Genomic DNA, 18,709 nt, shown 5'->3' on the forward strand with positions numbered 1-18,709 from the left:
AGTCTCTAATAATTTTCCCCTTTTCTTAAAGTCAAATCCAGTGTAATTTGCATAACTTTTTAGAATAATACCTACCTATTTACATTATCTGTTCAGTTCGCGAATTGCGCTATGCTATTACTAGTTGTATATGTACAAGTTATAACGTATTTACATAATTATAAACAAATTTACAACGTATGTATCTACAAATTACAATGTATTTACAGTACTACATACAAATTTATACAAGGACATATAAGTTGATGTGTCCTTTAATAGATCTATTACTGAGAGCGGGATTATATTGGGTGCACCATATATTTCCAGTAGCTCATCCATCAGCACAAGGCGCTGTATGCCAAAGGACGAACAATCAAAAAAGATGTGATCCAGAGACTGATCTTGTTGCTTATTACAATGGTCACAAAAAGGAGAGGAGACAATTTTTTTGCGATGAAGATGAAAATTCAATCGATAGTGACCAATACGCATTCGTGTTATTGTAGTATAGAACTTTCTGTGAGCGTTATTTTTAAACTTACAAAACCAGGGTGTGCTATTAACGGGATTATCTAACAAAGTATACGAATGAGCCTTATTTTCAACTTCTGTACAATTGTACCAATATCTTCCCCAAAGAAGAGTCATACGCTGTTTTAGATTACTTATTATATCTGTATATGGTATGTTAATGTCTAGATCTTTGCAATCAGGATATAGGGATAGATCGGATATATTAATGATAGTTCTAGCTAGAAAATCAGCGCTTTCGTTTCCTGCTACTCCTATATGGGACGGGACCCAAACGAAATCCACTTTAATATCGATTAAACATAGTTCGAACCACAATTCCTTTATAGCAAAAATGATGTAATTGATGTTAGCACTCATTTTGTTATTTGAAAAACTTTTTAACACACTCATACTATCACTAACTATTACCCACTTCTTATTAAGTTGATTTTGTTTCTTAATATGCTTTAAAGCAAAAAGAATAGCGACGGCTTCAGCAGTAAAAATACTGGCATATCTATTAATCTTAAAGCCAATACCCTTCCTAATTTCAGGAAGGTAGATTGCAAAAGAAACATTATTATTGTTTTTTGCGCCATCCGTATAAACAAATTTACAATTAGACCATTCTGACAATAATACATGAACCTCCTCTTTTGAAGTTAAGTTTGGATCTATTACAACATTAATTGCAGAATATTTACATCGAAAAGAACCTGCAAGGCAGGGAAGTATATCATTATTCCGATGAATATTTAAATCTTGTAGAAATTTAAAAAATGAAGAAAAATCTTGCAAGATAAACAACTGTCTCGGAAATGAAGACGATTGATAAGCAATAAGATTCTTAAGAAGATTGTTCGTCGGCAAGCTATAGAGCTTTAAAATAAATCTTTCTTTAAGATAACTAAATCTAATACACAAAGGAGGAAGGTTGGCCTCGATTTGCATAGCAGCTATTGGGCTAGTTTTAAGTGCACCCAATATTGTACGCATACATTTATTTTGTATTTTATCCAGACTATTAACAATTTTGCTGTCTGCGGCGAAACAATGAAAGCCATATTCAAAATGACTACGAATAAGCGATTTATACAAAATTAACAATATTTTAGGGTCCGCTCCCCACGACGTTGCACACAAAGATTTTAATACATTATAAGCTTTATTCGCTTTAATTATAACACTATCTGTATATTTTTTCCAAGAAAGTTTTGGAGTAAATGTTACACCTAGAAATTTTATGTCACATGAAATAGGCAGTGGAATGCCATTGTATAAAATGGGAGGCAATATGATGCGTTTACGACCAATCACAAAGACTTTTGATTTGGTTGGATTTACATTTAAATTAAGATAAGAAAAGTATTGATATAAATTTACAAGTGCTTTATTAATAGTAGCGGCTAAATTAATCAGATCAACTCCCGATACATAGACAACTAAGTCATCTGCATACTGTAGGTTTACTATATTTGGCCCCAAAATAAGGTTCAATCGTCTTATGTACATAATAAAAATTAAAGGAGACAATATTCCCCCCTGACAAACACCTAGAGAAGAAAGTCGTGGTCCATACAAATGTTTATTAAATTTTACATATACTTTTCTGTCAGTCAAAAAGGATTGCATCCAATTTATTATTTTACCTGGTATCCCTAACATTGATAACTCGTCACAAAGCACGGCAATATTTACACTATTGAAGGCACCTGAGATGTCAAAAAATACAGACAAAAGATATTGATTACTTGCTAAACATTGATGCGCATCAAGCTGTAACTGCGCTATACTCTCCCTAGAAGACCGACCTTTGCGAAAACCAAACTGATTATTAGGCAAAAGACAATTTTGTTCTATAAAGAACTCGAGACGTTGTTTTAGAAGCTGCTCAAATATCTTCCCAACACAAGACGTGAGAGCTATAGGTCTATAAGAGTCAGGTAACATTTTATTTTTGTCTGGCTTTAAAACTGGGATTAAACAGTCTGTTTTCCATTCTGCAGGAATAGTATTCTCCTTCCATAGGCGATTAAGATTATTTAAAAAGATGTTGAGACTGTGGCAATTAAGTTTTTTGAGTAAAATATATGGAATGGTATCAAGACCGAAGATGTATCTCTTCTAGTAAATAAAGCGGATTTTAGTTCTTGTAAAGAAAAAGGCTCTATCAAATATTTATTACTATCATTAACAACATTTACATAGTTAGTTAACTCATTTGATACAAAGTCAGAAGTATACTTTTGTAGAAAATCTGGAATCCAACTATCATTCAACACACTGTCAGGAATGTAAGTTTTGTTAAATTTGCGCATGTATTTCCAAATTGAAGACAAAGGAGTACAACGATTAAATGAATTGCACAAGCCTATCCAGCTATTTCTTCTTTCACTTTTTAAGATAAGTTTTTTTAAAGCCCGCAATCTCTTAAACTCCACATAATTTTCATCAGTGGAGTTGTTTTTAAAATTAATGTAACCATTTTTAGCATTTAAAACTGCTTCTGTACACCTCTGATTCCACCAAGGCAACCAAGGATATTTAAAAGATTTTTGTGAACAAGAACTAGTAACATTATTACTATTAGAACTTTTGGAAAACAGACAGCTAGGGATTGACTGCTTGGCAGCAGAAAGTAAAATATTACAAAAGGAATTAAAAGCATCTATTGAAGATAAAGTGTCAAATTTAACATCATCCAAATAAGAAACAACTAAGTTACTATACATATTCCAATTCACCTGCTTATAATTAGGGTGAGTGGGCAAATGTAGATTATTACATAATGTGTTTTGCAAACTAATACTATCACTACTTACTGCCATTTTTATTATTACAGGGAGATGATAACTACTGCCCAGAGGACTGTCAATAACTGACCAGTCACATAAAAGAGCCAAAGATGGAGTTACCAAAGTCAAGTCAAGAGCATTAGGACGCCAAGATGGAGATCCTATTGTGGTAGCTTGACCATTATTCAGAATAACAAGACCATTCTCATCTATAACCTCTAAAACATCTTTACCTCGAGGCAATGTATCAACACATCCCCACAACATGTGATGAGCATTGAAATCACCTGCAAATATCATTGGCTCTGGAATGGACTAAATTAAACTGTTTAAATTGTTTTTATTAAATGGAGGATTTGAATTGGAAGGACTGTAAAAACTCACAATACTCAGTTCTTTGTTATTAATTTTAATTTTAATGCAAACATTTTGTAGAGCACTATCAAAATATGTATTTATGTTAGAAAATGTGATATTATTATGAATAAAAATTGCTACACCATTGTGTTTATTACCACAATCATTCCTTATTGTGTTATAGCCTTTTATTAAAAAATACTGATGTGGTTTTAACCAAGTTTCCGAAATTATAGCAATATGGATATGATTTTCATATAAAAACCTTGTAAAAATAAGCCTATTACTAATAATACTTTGAGCGTTCCACTGCACTATATTCAATGTATCCATAATAACAATTAACTAGATGTCTTTTTTCTAAAAGTGTTATTCAGAATTTCCTTAATACTATTTGAATTTATAGTTAACTTATCTTTATTCGTACAAATTTGTAAAACTGCTTCAACCAAGAGGTTCATAAATTTGTCAGATTTTATAAGATTGCTCAGGTGTGTGTCAATATACTTTGAGTTTAATTGAGGGAAAGCAGATTCATTGAAGAGATCTGAGTATCTAACACTACGGGACTTCACTTTGTTTTCTTCAATTTTTTGTTTTTTCAGAGGACAGGTAGATGAGATAGCTATGTGATCTCCACCACAGTTGGCACATTTTGTTAAAGTTTTTGGACACATTTTAAAATTGTGATTGTCAGAACATATGGAACAAACTTCATTGTTTCTACAAAATTTAGCAATATGGCCAAATTTCATACAGCGTAGACACTGTTTAATAGGGGGTACATATACATTAACCTCATGCCTCCAGTGATCAAGTGTTACATACTCAGGTAACAACGTTGATGCAAATGTGACTGCAACAGTTTGCGTTGGAACAAAGGAGACAACACCCTGTGGGTCCTTTACTCGCCGCATGAACCTTCTCACAGCAATAACTTTTTTACTCGATGCAATTAATTGATGAATTTTTTTTGTTGGAGTAATCAGTGGGAACAGAAGTAAGAACTCCAGTGACCTCCGTTTCAGAAGCCGGAATTGAGGCAACCATCTCCAACTCGCTAAGTAACTTTTCATTTTTTAAAAATACATTCGCATTGTTAGGCAGGTCAAAGGTAACACCAACTTTAAAAGCATTAACGGACCTCAGGTGCAACACACCCGATACGCAATGCCTCCTGATTCCATTTGACAGACCCAACCTGTCCTTGTCTGATATTTTGACTTCACCCTGCTTGCGATTGAGAAATACAATAAATTCCTTCTTATTTGAATTTTCGTCGTACAACCTATAATAATTTGTCGCTCTATAAGGGGTATACTTCTCTTTATCCTTTCTTCTTACAATGAGACGTTCAGTCACCTCCGCGTCAGATACCGAGGATTCGGATAGGGGAAGTTCGTCTGCTGGTTCTGCGTCGCTCTGGCCGTTCTTCGGCCTTTTACCTGTACGCTTCCCCATGGCGATGGGGAAGCGCACTTAACAATTTATATATACAAAAATCGAATATTTATAAACCAGGATAAACAATTTACAAGTATGAAAAATATATGCACTATGAACAATAATTTAAACAATTTTTTTTTGTATAAGCGCGCCTTCCTTCGTTCACTCGTTCCCGCCCGCTAGCAGTAGAAACTGTAAATATGTCAAATAAAAATGACGATCTATGGTTAGGTTTTGACATTTTTAAAGTTGGGATGTGGAGGACAAAATCGATTTTCGAGCGATTTTGAAATAAATGCGACGAATGGTCTATCTTATAAATATATCATTCTAAATATCGATTTCCTTGAGACTGTATTTTCGAGTTATTGGTTGTTATTATACTAAAATTAAATAAGAAATATGTGACTCAACGGTTTCTCTTACACGTAATGATTGATATTTTTTTGAACTAAAACTTCTTTAGGCGTGACTTGGGGGAAACTCAGAATATTTTTCTGACGGAAGTAACGTTAATACTTTACGTTAATTTTTCTTCGTCCATCGGACAGGCAAAATGTCCGTGCCCGTAGAGATATATTCGTTAATATTCAATAACAACGTTATATCGATATGTGTGATATTAATAATTTCATTATTTTTATTCAATTATTTATTAATAACACGGCTTTAATTAATGTAAGTATATATGTAATGGTATAAATTAAAACCTTTTAAGAATATAAATTGTTATAAACTGGATGTCCTAGAATAGAACAAACAAGGGCAAACGAAAATAACATATTTTGTCTATGAGCTTTCAGATAAGCATAAAATGTATATTTTATATGTATCTATTAATTATTCAAAAAGTTAATTATAATTAGGTTTTACTTCAATCGCGCGTAAAGATTACACGCACACACTTCTTTATTTTAATTGAGACTTAATATTTGTCCATAATGGTTACTACATTAATAATTATCTTAAAAACTATGTTACTAATGAATCCATATAAATAACAGTACAAAAATTTAAAAGTAATCAAAATAAAATTTAAGAATGAATTGGTGCACAACCCATGTCACGTTAAGATCAAAGAAATTGTCAAAATGAATATAGCTCTCCTAATCTTCGTAAATGTTTTTTTTTGCACTTGTCAACACTTTTTTCCAAACTATAGCGTGGCATTTTCGCAGGCATTGTGCAGAATAACATATTATTTTTTCTCCATTCGTGATTGTTGACGGGGACCCATATCAGTTCAATAATGTTATATTGGCAGTGATGTGTTGGCAAATCGATGACTATATCGCCTTTTTCCTTTGCAATATCATCCAAAATGTAAGCTGGCTTTTGGCATTTGTAGATACTAACTTCAGTAATTCGTTTTTTAGCATCGTCTCGTTGGCTTCTATGCCTTTGCTTTTCAGATATATGGATAATTTCATGTTTCGGTTTGTTTTGTTGTTTTTCACTGTCATGATTATAACATGCAGCCATTTTAAAAATATTTAGAATCAAACACCACTCCTTAAAATTATCGAAATTTATTTCTTCATAGACTTCTATGGATGAATGCAAGAAGGCAAATAGGCATAAAACCTGAAGACGTCCCAGCATAAGCAATTATAATTCTCTGTCTTTTGTCTTCAAGTACTTTTTTACGTTTTTATCAATTATTAATACATATTTTGAAGTAAAACTAAATTATTATCATCTAACACCCCGTGATTTCTTTAGTGTGACATAATCTAATATCCCTTTTTAATATATTTTTAGGTAATAAGCGCAATCTCCTTCCTCTAAAAACTTATTAACAAGTTATACTAACAAGACAATTCCATGTTAAAAAATAAAATTGTTAAAAATATAAAAAACCAAAAAGAAACCAAAACGGTATGTAATCGATGAAATAGCAGCAGAATATGGTCATATTGTCCTTAGGATTCTTCTATATACCAGTGGGAGGCTCCTTTGCACAGGATGCCGGCTAGATTATGGGTACCACAATGGCACCTATTTCTGCCGTGAAGCAGTAATGTGTAAGCATTACTGTGTTTCGCTTCGGGCGCCGTAGCTAGTGAAATTACTGGGCAAATAATACTTAACATCTTATGTCTCAAGATGACGAGCGCAGTTGTAGTGCCGCTCAGAATTTTCGGGTTTTTCAAGAAACCTGAGCGGTATTGCATTGAAATAGGCAGGGCGCATCAATTACCATCAGCTGAACGTCCTGCTCATCTCGTCTTTTTCCCTTCCATATAATTCCTTCCCTCCATAATAAAAGGCAATGCTGCAAGAAACAATACAAGCCACACAAAACAATTCACAGCGAAGCATCTAAACTATTTTATTTGTATGCAAATAAAACTTAATACCATACCATACCAAGAAAGTAAAACAATGTTAATATTTTGTTATCTTCCTGTTTAAATAATATATTACACCTTTTTTTACATATGAGAATATTTTTACCCATTATTTCAAATCTGTGGCACAATCGTAGTAATCGTTGTTATGTGTGGCACATCACTATACTCATGTCTAAACCCGTCTATGAAGTACATACAAAGAGGATAAGTGAGTAAGATTAGTGTTATATGGCAGTCAGTAGTGCGTTTGTAATTTGTGTGTAAGCGTCACGACGAAATCCATGACACCATTGCTTATGTAACCTACCCATAGACCAAATGAATCTATCTCGTATGTAGGTAGGTATATACGTATGGCGGCCTGACAGCTGTCTCTGAAATTAACACAGAGTACGTAATTTTTTTTTGTTGAGCTAGTTGTGACAAAGATTATATGATGGCGCGTGTCTCCTCGATTTTCTCTTCAAAATAAATAAATTTGGAAAAATATTTATTAATTTTCTTGTATTGTGAATATCGTGTGGACTATAAAATTGTAGTATTATTTTAATGGCGCGTTGTGCAGTTAAAAGTTGTCAAAATAGACTGTTAAAAAGCAGGAGTGTTAAATTGCACAGGTCTGTAATGAATTAATTTCTAATTTACTTTTTTGGCCCTTTGGGTATGTGAGGTACGAAATACGACTTGTTGGGTATTTAGTATGCATATTTAATGTATCGACAGAGTTATATATTTCTGGAATGTTAACAGCAAACAATTGACATTAACGAGGACAAGATAAATAAATTAATAAGCTTCCATAATCTACATAAATGACATCACAACCATAGATACTATAATATGAGGTTATCGTAACCATTGTTGTTTTTACTCTTTAAGATTTTAGATCTAAACTATTATCGTAAAGGTTGGCCTGAATTGATGGAAAATAATATTACCCCTAAAATAGTATATTTAATAGTCAACAATCATCAATCAGTAAAATCTCTCAGGAATATTAAACATCACTATTGAAGTTTGCCAGTAACTCAGGTTACTATTAACCTGAGTTACATATTGGCAAAATATTTTCATCTATTCCTTATTTATATATTATAATTAGAATAACAGAAATACAAAATACATTGGCAACATAATTCTAATAGAAATATTAATTTATATTTATATAGCATTACATTTAAATTGTTTATTTATCACATATTCAGTTAACTCAAATACATTTTAAAACTAGAACACAAATGCTCTGCTGAACATATAATAAAATATTTTGGTTTATACACAAATTTAGTGGTTCTTCTAATGAATTTCAAATTTACTGATTGTAAGCTAGAATATTACATACATAATATTATGGTATCAGCAGTCAAGGACAAGATGACAAAAGTTGATGTAAAAAAGCAAGTCAAAGGGAAAAAGTAAAGGGAGACCTTACTTGCCGTCTATGGTCTATATCTTTTGTTCCACATAATCTGTTCGCTTTCATTACTAATATGTGGATAACATGCATGTTGCCTTCATTTTAATTAATTACAAGAAGGCTTTGCGTTCCATAAATTTGGTTTGCAAAATGTTTTCAAAATAAAGATGAAAGGAATGTTTGTATGATTGTATTGAATGATGGGGTGACATGTCAGCATTTCCTCTGTAGCGTGCAACCTTTGATCTCTAATCTACCATAGTAGTAAATCACTAATAATTTTCCATTTAAATTAATTACAGGTTTCCAACAAATCCACAAAGATATAAAATATGGATAGAGGCTGTAGGTAGAAGTAATTTAATAAATGGATCAAAAGACTTAAGGTTGTGTACCTACCACTTCTTGCCAAGTTGTTATCATAAAGGAAAAAGGGGCAAATCACTTCTTTCGAATGCAGTTCCAACTATTTTCCCTCTTGTATCTCAAAGGTCTGTAAATTATCTATTTCAAGCTGCCTAATATTATGTCAAAGTCTTTAAAACTTTATTTAAATTATTGTCTAAGTGTCATATACCTCAGTCATTAAGATTATAAGCCTATTTATGGGAGGGGCCCAAGCACAAGGAATGATGGCCTTTGGTCTTGGAAGAGCCTTAGGATTTCATTTGTATGAAAGAGTTTTGAGATAATCTCTATCATCAGTATTCAGTATATCAATCAGATGATAAAAGATCTGAGGTGTGAGGTAAAACAAAATATTTACTCTTAATATTTTAATTTTATCAATGTTGTCAATATTTATCATGTAATAATTTTTACAATCATTATTGTGTAAAAATAAATATCAACCATTGGTTTAAATATTTTTTTTAAATATATTTATGGCTTTAAATCATTTAGTTCCATAGATAACATTATCTATGGGCTATAGATAGCTTTATTCATCTGTGGTTATAGCCAGGTCTCAGGTCTAACTAAACAGTCTGTCTGCACCCTCTTATTATTATATTAAAGTATAAACCATAATAAATTTGTAAATAGATGGGTGTGTATTTAAATTCTTAACATTAATCATTAAAAAACGTTCAGATACACGTGTATGTAATATGATGTTTTGTGTAATGTTTTAATATAGAGTAGTTTTTTATAATTTTGTATAAATATTTTGTTTTATTATTATTAGTACTTAGTACAATAACTCTTTTTAACTTGTTTTTCTTATCTTTGTATCGTTTTGACTTTGAGTTTGAGCAGAGTGTTGTCAAATGAAATGTCAAATAAACAAACTTGATGTCATAAATTGAATTGTAAAAATGTATATTATGAAAAGATCTATAAAATCGTAACTGTTATTAGAATAAAGAAATTGTTGGTTAAATAATATACTGAATTCATTAATATAAGTCCTATAACTGGGCCTGTAAATTAACACAAAAATGAAACTTGTGTCCTTGTCCATAATGTATTCGTTTTGCTTTTATTACCTACCTACATTTAAAAATCCAGATTGATGTCAGTGAATATGCCGGAAAATGAGGAACACCACACTCCTATACAAGTCGAAGAATGTCGCGCATGTCTGTGTATATTAAGCCCGGAGCAGACGAGGCATAACCTATTTCGATATTTAGATGAACAACAAAGTGAGCTAGCACTGACTGCAGTAGCAGAAGACCTTATTGCTCTCACAAATATACAGGTGAGCTAATAAGACATTGATTCATTAAACTACTAAGTTACCACGGAGTAGTGAAGTACCCTACCTCATTTAAAGTTGGTATAGGTAATAAATTCTTAAAAAAAAAAAAAAAATTTTGGATTACAATTCTTTGCTATTTTACATATAAAATGGCAAATTATTCTGATCTACAATTTCTAGAATTGATAAGCAAACATTACAAGTGAGTAAATTTACTATATTCTAAATTTTCACCGTGTAAATTCTAGATTCTAATTATGCCTGGTGTTTTATTTAGAAGAAACATCTGAATTTCTCATTGACACTCCATTTATTCCTTCCATGTACATCTCAAAATATTCAAAGTGCCTCAAACTATTTTGGTTGGTAGGTCGGATGAAGAAATGTTTCAAAATAAGATTGGTTGTGTGTATAATATGTTATATATATTTGTATACAAATAATATGTTTTTGAAATGAGCCACACATGTTACAATAAAATATTTATTTTACAAATCTTTCAGATGATGCTAAAGAATTTTAAAATATCAGACAACATTGATTAATATGCAACCCTTATAATATTCTACCCTCATAATATTAGCCATTAAAAATAATATTTTTTTATAGATAAACTGCACAGATCAATTTGCCACTGTTGTGTGTGTTGACTGCCATGATTTTGTATGCAAGATGAAATATTTTGTCTCAGTAGTAAGACAGTCTAATCAGACACTCCGTGAAAGATATAGAATAAAATCAGAACCAAATGAGGAATTTGAGTGGCCCAAACCAATCAAAGTGGATAAAAGTTCTGATGTGCTTGATAATGTCGATATAAAAGAAGAAGTAATGTCGGAGGATGAGTTACAACATGATGATAATGACCAAAGTGTAATGCTGGAAAATTCTGATATTAAAATTGAACCGGAAGAATGGAGTCAAACAAACGTAATGGAAATGAATGGTATGTTCTTATAAATAATTAAAAATATTGAATACAAGATAAAAAAGCTTGCTGTACATCCCTACTAATATTATGAATGTGAATGTAAGTTTGTTTGTTATGCTTTTACTCCAGAGTGACTGAATTGATTTTGATGAAATTTGGTTCAGTGGTAGACTAGAGCTTGGGAAAAAACATTACATTTTATTATTAATGAGGTATAACTATACCAATAGTAGGTTTAGTTTGCCATAGCACTCTTCCTCGAAATACGATTCATATAATGTTTGGAACTGGAGCAAAAATGGGAACCGGAATAGGAAATGAGATAATCTTCAATTTCAAACTTGCTTATTATTTTTAAAACCCTTTATCTACATGGACGAAGTCGCGGGCTTCAGCTAGACTTAATTAAATTAATATTTGATCTCTTCTTCTCAAGAGTGTATCATCAGTTAACATATTTATTGTTAAATCAAATAATTATGTGAAATAAAGAGTCAAAAGACTTAAGTTAGAGTAGTGAGCCTGTCACCAAATTGTAAATAACCAACCATTTAATTCTTAGCAACACTATAACTTTAAGTCAGTAACTGATAACATACAATATATTATGTGTTTTTACACACAATACAACTGTGCTAAATAACAACACGCATTTTAAAATGTGTTTATATAGTGTGTTGCTCTTTTAAGATTAAGGTCTTAGATCTCATATAAGATTATTTTTGCTGTGAAAGTGTTAAGTTCATATGAGTTTATTTAAATTTTAGTACTATTAATGCAACATTAAATTCTAGGTCTTACTCAATCACATAATACAAGCAATGAGCGGGCAACACCAGAAAAGCAAATCACTACGCCTAGCAATGACACATCTAAAATGAATGGCTACAGTGAAACAGTAAGTAAAGTTATATTTAATTATTTGCCAAAGATATAATTAATTTGGTTTAAGTATCAAATTGCCACATTTGGTGCGAGATTTTGTATTGAAACTTCTTCGAAAAATTCATCTTTAACTTTTTCAAAAAAACTTGAAATATCAATGCTTTGTTTAGAGAGGATACAGTTATTGAACACAATGTTCATTCCACCTTCGCACGACACGCCACAAGTTAGGATATTATCCTCACCATTTGGATGTGTGGCGATCCTCCACAGTGCGGTTTTCAAGGAGCTTTCTTCCACGTACTACAAAGCTGTGGAATGAGCTTCCTTGTGTGGTGTTTCCGGGACGATACGACATGGGTACCTTCAAAAAATGCGCGTACACCTTCCTTAAAGGCCGGCAACGCTCCTGTGATTCCTCTGGTGTTGCAAGAGATTGTGGGCGGCGGTGATCACTTAACAACAGGTGACCCGTACGCTCGTTTGTCCTCCTATTCCATAAAAAAAAATTCTTCATGTACAAGCCACTAAGGATAGCGTTGATTGAATGCAAGTTCGGTAAAATAAATTGGTGCTTGAAAAATGAGTGCCCCATAATTATGCTTGCATCACATGTTGAACCGGCCTAGCGATGAAAAGTGGACTCAATACAATAATTATTGCAAGTGAACATTGCAATGGCTCCAGGTCAATTGCTTCACCTATGCAAAGCTTACCCATAGTAAAGTGATGGTAACTGTTTGGTGGTTAAGGGTTAAATTCTAAAATCCAGTGAAAGTCAATTAAATAAAATATTTTGTTTTCCAGGGTCTATTAACCAAGGTTAAGGATGAACCGGTTAGTGATCACGAAGAGATTTTAGAAAGTTTACCAAGTGAAATGTCATTGGAGTGTATACTGTGTTCAAAGGAGTTCATTAGTGTCAATGGCCTAAAGGTATGATTTGAAATAACTACTACCTACACTGGTAGTTTTCCAATTACAGCACCAAAGCTCATGTGGCTTATAGCTCAATATTGAATGTTTCAACTACAGCAACACTAAGCATAATCAAGCACTCTCAAAAGTATGGCTTTCGAGTGATGCATGCAATTTTATTTATATGTTTCTATCATTAGTAATATTGTTTATTGTTAAGAAAAATTAAATGTTTTCTTTTCGTCATAGTTTTTTGGGAATATTAAAAGTTAATTAAAACAAATATAAGTATGGATGAAGCTACAAACATTCCATTTACCTAATTTTATTTCAACACTGAACTTAGCGCCCTCTGCTGGTGTATTTTAAAACTAATTCATGTTCCAATTAAGCATCAGCACAATTTGGCATTGTGCGGCACTGAGTCGAATTATGCTCTTTAATTTGAAAATTACCAATATCAAGTAATGTGTTTATTTTGTTTCAATCACTTCCCTATCTTTTGCTAGTAACAGTTTTTAAATTGATAAACTGACTAAATTAAATTTGCCAAATCATTACCATATTTTTGTAGTTGTTAAATCCTATATTTTTTCCTCCTCTTCTGTGTGTATTTCTAACAGTATAATATTGTCATAAATCAATTTTGTCAATGGTTGTAGCTTTCATTTATATCAAAGAAATCATTGAAAGGTACCCAAGATTATGATAATGTAGTATTTCACAAAGCAAATCTTCAAGACTGGAACAGAATATTAAATTATATATTTTTTTAAATAAATTAAGCAATTTTGTTCATTCTGCGGCTAGATTTTCTTTATGAATCTCAGTAAATCACACAATTTGGCCACAAAATGCCATATCAATTGTTATATCAATTTTCAGGCCCATGTAATTGCTCAACATTCATACAAGTCGGTGAGAAGAAAACGAGAGGATTCCATTACACCAGAGAAGAGAACACTCAGCCACACTTGTGCATCATGTAGAAGAAGTAGGTGATATTATTATATTCAATGATATTATAAATGATCTGGTTACATAATATAATAGGCATTCACAAACTTCATATATTCAACAACTCCTTTTGAGCCCGTAATTTAAAAACAACCATACCAGCCCAATATAATGAAGACTGGCATTCTACAATCGCATTTTTTGCAAGAAATTTTTTGGCTCCCACAGCCACTTTTGGAATCAATCTGCTGTTTTCTCAAACCAATATAACTTTTGGCCATCCAAGAATTGACCCAAGCGAACCAGGAATCAAACCCGAAACGAAAAAAAAAATATCTGTAGCTTTATCATACCAATGGAAAGGCTTCATCATAAGGCTTTTTTTTAAGATTAAAGCATCACTAATTAAAGGTAGACAATGAATTTTAACATTTTTAATACCAATTTATTTTATCAAGTTCGTAAAATAAGTTCCATTCTGTTGAATGCAAAGTCGCGCTTTTTCACTTCCTGTTGCTTTTTTGATCATGCTGTGGTGAATATTTTGAATAATACACCTACAGTTCTGTTTGTAGCTCGTGGATACTTTCATACATGTTCTAAATCTCAAATTTTTATGGAACCCCTTAAAAAAATTTAACTGGGTTATCTGGGGAGCTTGGTGGATAAAATATACAATATTTAAGTTACTTCTCCTCCATATGGCATAGCCGTGGGACACCCTGTGTATAATTAAATACATAATACCTTTGAAATGTTACATTTCATCAGTTTTTTTTTTTAATTTTTTCAGAGTTTGAAACTGCAACAGATCTGATGGTGCATGAGACATGCCATAACAAATCAGTCTGCTATGGGTGTAGTGAGAGCTTTGACACATTCCAGCAACTCACCAAACACCGGAGCACTTGTAAAGCTATCAGTAGCAAGGAGATCGCCAAGGTTGTCAAACTTCAAGATGTGCAGAGGTGAGTGTTGTTTTTCAGAGTGAAGTGTGGACGGTAACAGAACTGTAGGAACTTATTTCTCCTAGTTTAATTTGTAGTATAACACTCAAATCTGTAAATCATTTCACAACTAAAAATTTAAATAAAAATGTAGATTATTGGAAATAAGTATTTAGTAAATATGGATGAAGCAAAGATAAAGAAATACAACCTATGATTTATGTTGATATTTTAGTGTTATGATAATCTTATGCATTCAAGTAATAATTTTTTTTTTATATTAAATGGCTCTGTCAACTGAATGTCGACGATTCGGCCAACGTCAAGGTGGAGAGATTTTGTATTTTAATTTAGCTGATTGAGGTCTATAAAGAGCTGATTAAAAGGAAATGATTGGTTGATATAGCTGTGGTTTTTTTTTTGTGAACTGAAGAATAGGCAACAAGAGTTAGTACGGTTAGTAATAAACACTCATAATATTAACTACCTTGTTAGTATCTAATCTAAATTTAAGGGAGAAATGTGTGAATGTAAGTGGGATATGTGCCTAATAGAAGCGTAGAAAGTATGGAGGATGGAAATTACAATTGCGGGAAATAAATTTGTAAAGAATCTTTATGAAAGAGGAATGGCATAAAGTAAGAAGAAGTATGTTTAACTATCAGGGCTTAGGTCTCCTCCAGCTTACTCCATGTATGAGGGATATTCTGTTCCTTACCTCTCCATTCCTTTTCTGCCGTTTTTATAATTTCATCAACCCATCTGTTTCTTGGGCGGCTTCTTTTTCTTCTTCCTAGATGGTCCTTCCCAAATTGTCGTTTCAGCTGTCCATCTTTTGTACATGAATCTCGCCACATGACAGTAAACTCTCTAGGTGGCACTTTGGTAGACTAGTCAACAAAATGACTAGTCAGTTAAACTCATGATTAGTGTTAGTTGATCATCATGAAATATGCTCATGAAGCTGAATGGTGACTAACCATTGATACTTTATCGGCCTTACAAATAAACTTGGTATGAAGTTATACCCAAGAATATGCAAAATATTGAAAATATCAACAACTCTGCCAATACAATGATAATTCTGAAATTTTCTCATTTCTCAATGACAGGCAGCCTTACAAATAAACGCGGCAAAAATATAAATGGTAACATTTTGCATATTCTTGGTTTGTTCTCAGGTATAAGAAAAGTTATAAATACCAAGTTTATATGAAAGGCTGATGGTTATTTACTTGTTTGTTTCAACAATTTAATCATTTAACTTTCAGAGTTCAACCAATAAGTAGAGAACAAGTTTTCAAGTGTTCGCTCTGCAGCGAGTCATTCAGTGACAAGTACTATTTGGACATACACCATGATATCACACATGCTATGAATTCAGAGCAAAGACAGTGTTATGCAAATGAATATAAAGATCTGATGGAAACTGACACACTCGAATCATTACTGGAAGAGACTTAATGTGGGGCTGCTAGTGATGTGATAGGACTTAATTTGTCATTATTTGGTATAAGACTTAGTGTGTGATTAGTGAACTGCCGAGACTTAGGAGTGATGTACAATAATTCGAACGGATTGTTTTTGTTTTTTTAAAACTGAAATTCAACCTTTTTAGAGTTTAACACCTATACCTACGATATTTGATTACATTTACAAACTATTGAATGAACTTTGCGTTATTAATAAGATACTTTATCTTGATAGTACATAATTGAATGACAGTTAACTTTTTTTTGCCAAAATTGTTTTTGTAATTAAACCTGAATATTGATAGTTTTATAAGTAGTAGATTTCCAGGCTATGTAGCAATATAAATTTACGTTAATTGTTAAATACATAACAAATTAAAATAACTTTGCTTTGTTTCATAATAAATAACTTTTTTAAATAAAATAAATGCAATTTGATTGTGTTACACCCAATATTACCTGCAAGGCCGGCAACGCTCCTGTGATTCCTCTGGTGTTGCAAGAGAGTGTGGGCGGCGGTGATCACTTAACACCACGTGACCCGTACGTTCGTTTGTCCTCCTATTCCATAAAAAAGAAGTTTTTGCGCTGTTTTTAGGATACTTGCAGCAAGTACATTTAATATGTTGTGTTTTTGAATTATGATTTACTTTTAACTTTTGTATATAATAGTTATTATATGTACATTACCTAAATATGATATATGCCTAGTAGTCATATACATTTAATTACTAAAATTCTTTTATAAAATAAATGTTTTCATGTGCAGGTGTATTTTTTTTACTTCATTACCAGTTAATGTGCAACCACTGCAATATTTATCTTGATATTATTAATCTTTGCGAATAAGGGAATGGCTCGTGTATTCAAAAAATGTAGTAAAGCTTTTAAATAAAGTTAGAAGTCGGCGCTTTCTTTGTGCGAATTATCTAAACCTTGCCAGATAGGGGACTACTTGCATTTATATGGTATCTTTTATTTAAAGCTAGTGATTCAATGCATTTGGTATAGTCCTAGGTAGTTCCTAGTCCATCTCTTGTTGGTACATGCAAATACTCTATTGAGTTTGCTATCTCATCTTGGCTAAATTATGGTGGCCCTTCCACAAAAGCCACAAAAAAAAAGAACAGATAGTTCACTCATAAATCAATGGAGTTTCTCAAGTTTGTAGTTTTAGAAATGAGGAGCTCGTAGGAGAATAGAATGGAGATAAGATTAATGTGAATAATTAAATTAATAGGAGCTCATACTAGAATTAATTGAAGGGAGCCATCATAAATCTTAGCTGAAGTTGTTGTAATGTGGTACCAAATGTAATTAGATATCTTTTTAATGTATGCGTTTTTACGCATGTCTATGACAAAGTTGTAATTTGAACTTTAAGGGTTAAAATAAAAAAAAAATGTCTATACAAAACTTTTGAATGTTTGGATCTGTAATAAATTGTAATTTTTCAATGCATTAATTATTTTTAACTGTTTATTACTTACAATAAAACCTCCTTATTTGTGCTTCCTTCATTCTCGTTTTCACTTTTCGTGGATTTAAAAATACGACCCTATTCTTATATTCGTGGCTAAAGACTTATTAGCGGTGTCTAGTCGGTACATACATATCTATAAAAAGGCTTCCAAAAGGTAAAAACCCCAACAACCTTTGTAAACGCGTCGTCAAATGGTCTAATAAAAAAAAAGACGTGTGGCACTCGGGGACTGCTGCGGTAAAGCTATTGCACAGCATTTTTTATTATCTTATGCAATTATAATTATTTATTTTATTTATTCAGTATTTTTTTTGATAAAATTAATTTAAAAAAAAGCAAACGGGAAGTGAATAAAATTAAACTTGCAAGATTTGATTACAGACAGACAACGGGACAGGTGAAACTAAATAAAAATGCTTGTCATAATAATAAAAAATAAAAAAAATCAAGATGTACCCCAGGCTCGAACCTGGGACCTTCTGCACAAAAAGCATACGTGATAACCGCTGTTCCACGGCAACTGTAATGATCGTGCCGAAATGTCTATATA

The 18,709-nt window shown here is 32.1% G+C and overlaps 1 protein-coding gene and 1 long non-coding RNA gene across 3 annotated transcripts; both read left to right on the plus strand.

Annotated features, from left to right (window-relative positions):
- The first annotated feature begins 2,231 nt into the window (after positions 1-2,231).
- Positions 2,232-3,810, plus strand: LOC126979495 (uncharacterized). The gene is made up of 3 exons (XR_007732821.1): positions 2,232-2,438; positions 2,987-3,254; positions 3,338-3,810. It is a non-coding gene; the product is annotated as an uncharacterized LOC126979495 (long non-coding RNA).
- A 4,078-nt stretch (positions 3,811-7,888) lies between these two features.
- On the plus strand, positions 7,889-17,448 carry LOC126979423 (oocyte zinc finger protein XlCOF29-like). 2 transcript variants are annotated; one of them, XM_050828725.1, is made up of 9 exons: positions 7,889-8,064; positions 9,167-9,355; positions 10,374-10,566; positions 11,176-11,512; positions 12,292-12,395; positions 13,190-13,318; positions 14,186-14,294; positions 15,051-15,225; positions 16,476-17,448. In XM_050828725.1, exons 1-9 carry the CDS (start codon positions 7,997-7,999, stop codon positions 16,666-16,668), a joined length of 1,497 nt encoding a protein of 498 aa, XP_050684682.1. In that variant the 5' UTR covers positions 7,889-7,996; the 3' UTR covers positions 16,669-17,448. The 2 variants fall into 2 exon arrangements, with proteins under 2 accessions (XP_050684682.1, XP_050684683.1); XM_050828726.1 differs by lacking the exons at positions 7,889-8,064; positions 9,167-9,355 and adding an exon at positions 9,894-9,912.
- The last annotated feature ends 1,261 nt before the right edge of the window (positions 17,449-18,709 follow it).

This window comes from Leptidea sinapis, chromosome 3 (genome assembly GCF_905404315.1).
Source record: "Leptidea sinapis chromosome 3, ilLepSina1.1, whole genome shotgun sequence".
Classification (NCBI taxonomy): Eukaryota; Metazoa; Arthropoda; class Insecta; order Lepidoptera; family Pieridae; genus Leptidea; species Leptidea sinapis.

Coding starts and splice junctions, on each gene's coding strand:
- LOC126979423 (XM_050828725.1), top strand. CDS start 7,997: ATGGCGCGTTGTGCAGTTAAAAGTTGTCAAAATAGACTGTTAAAAAGC. Junction 9,356..10,373: donor TTCCCTCTTGTATCTCAAAG/GTCTGTAAATTA, acceptor TTAAAAATCCAG/ATTGATGTCAGTGAATATGC. Junction 11,513..12,291: donor AAACGTAATGGAAATGAATG/GTATGTTCTTAT, acceptor ATTAAATTCTAG/GTCTTACTCAATCACATAAT.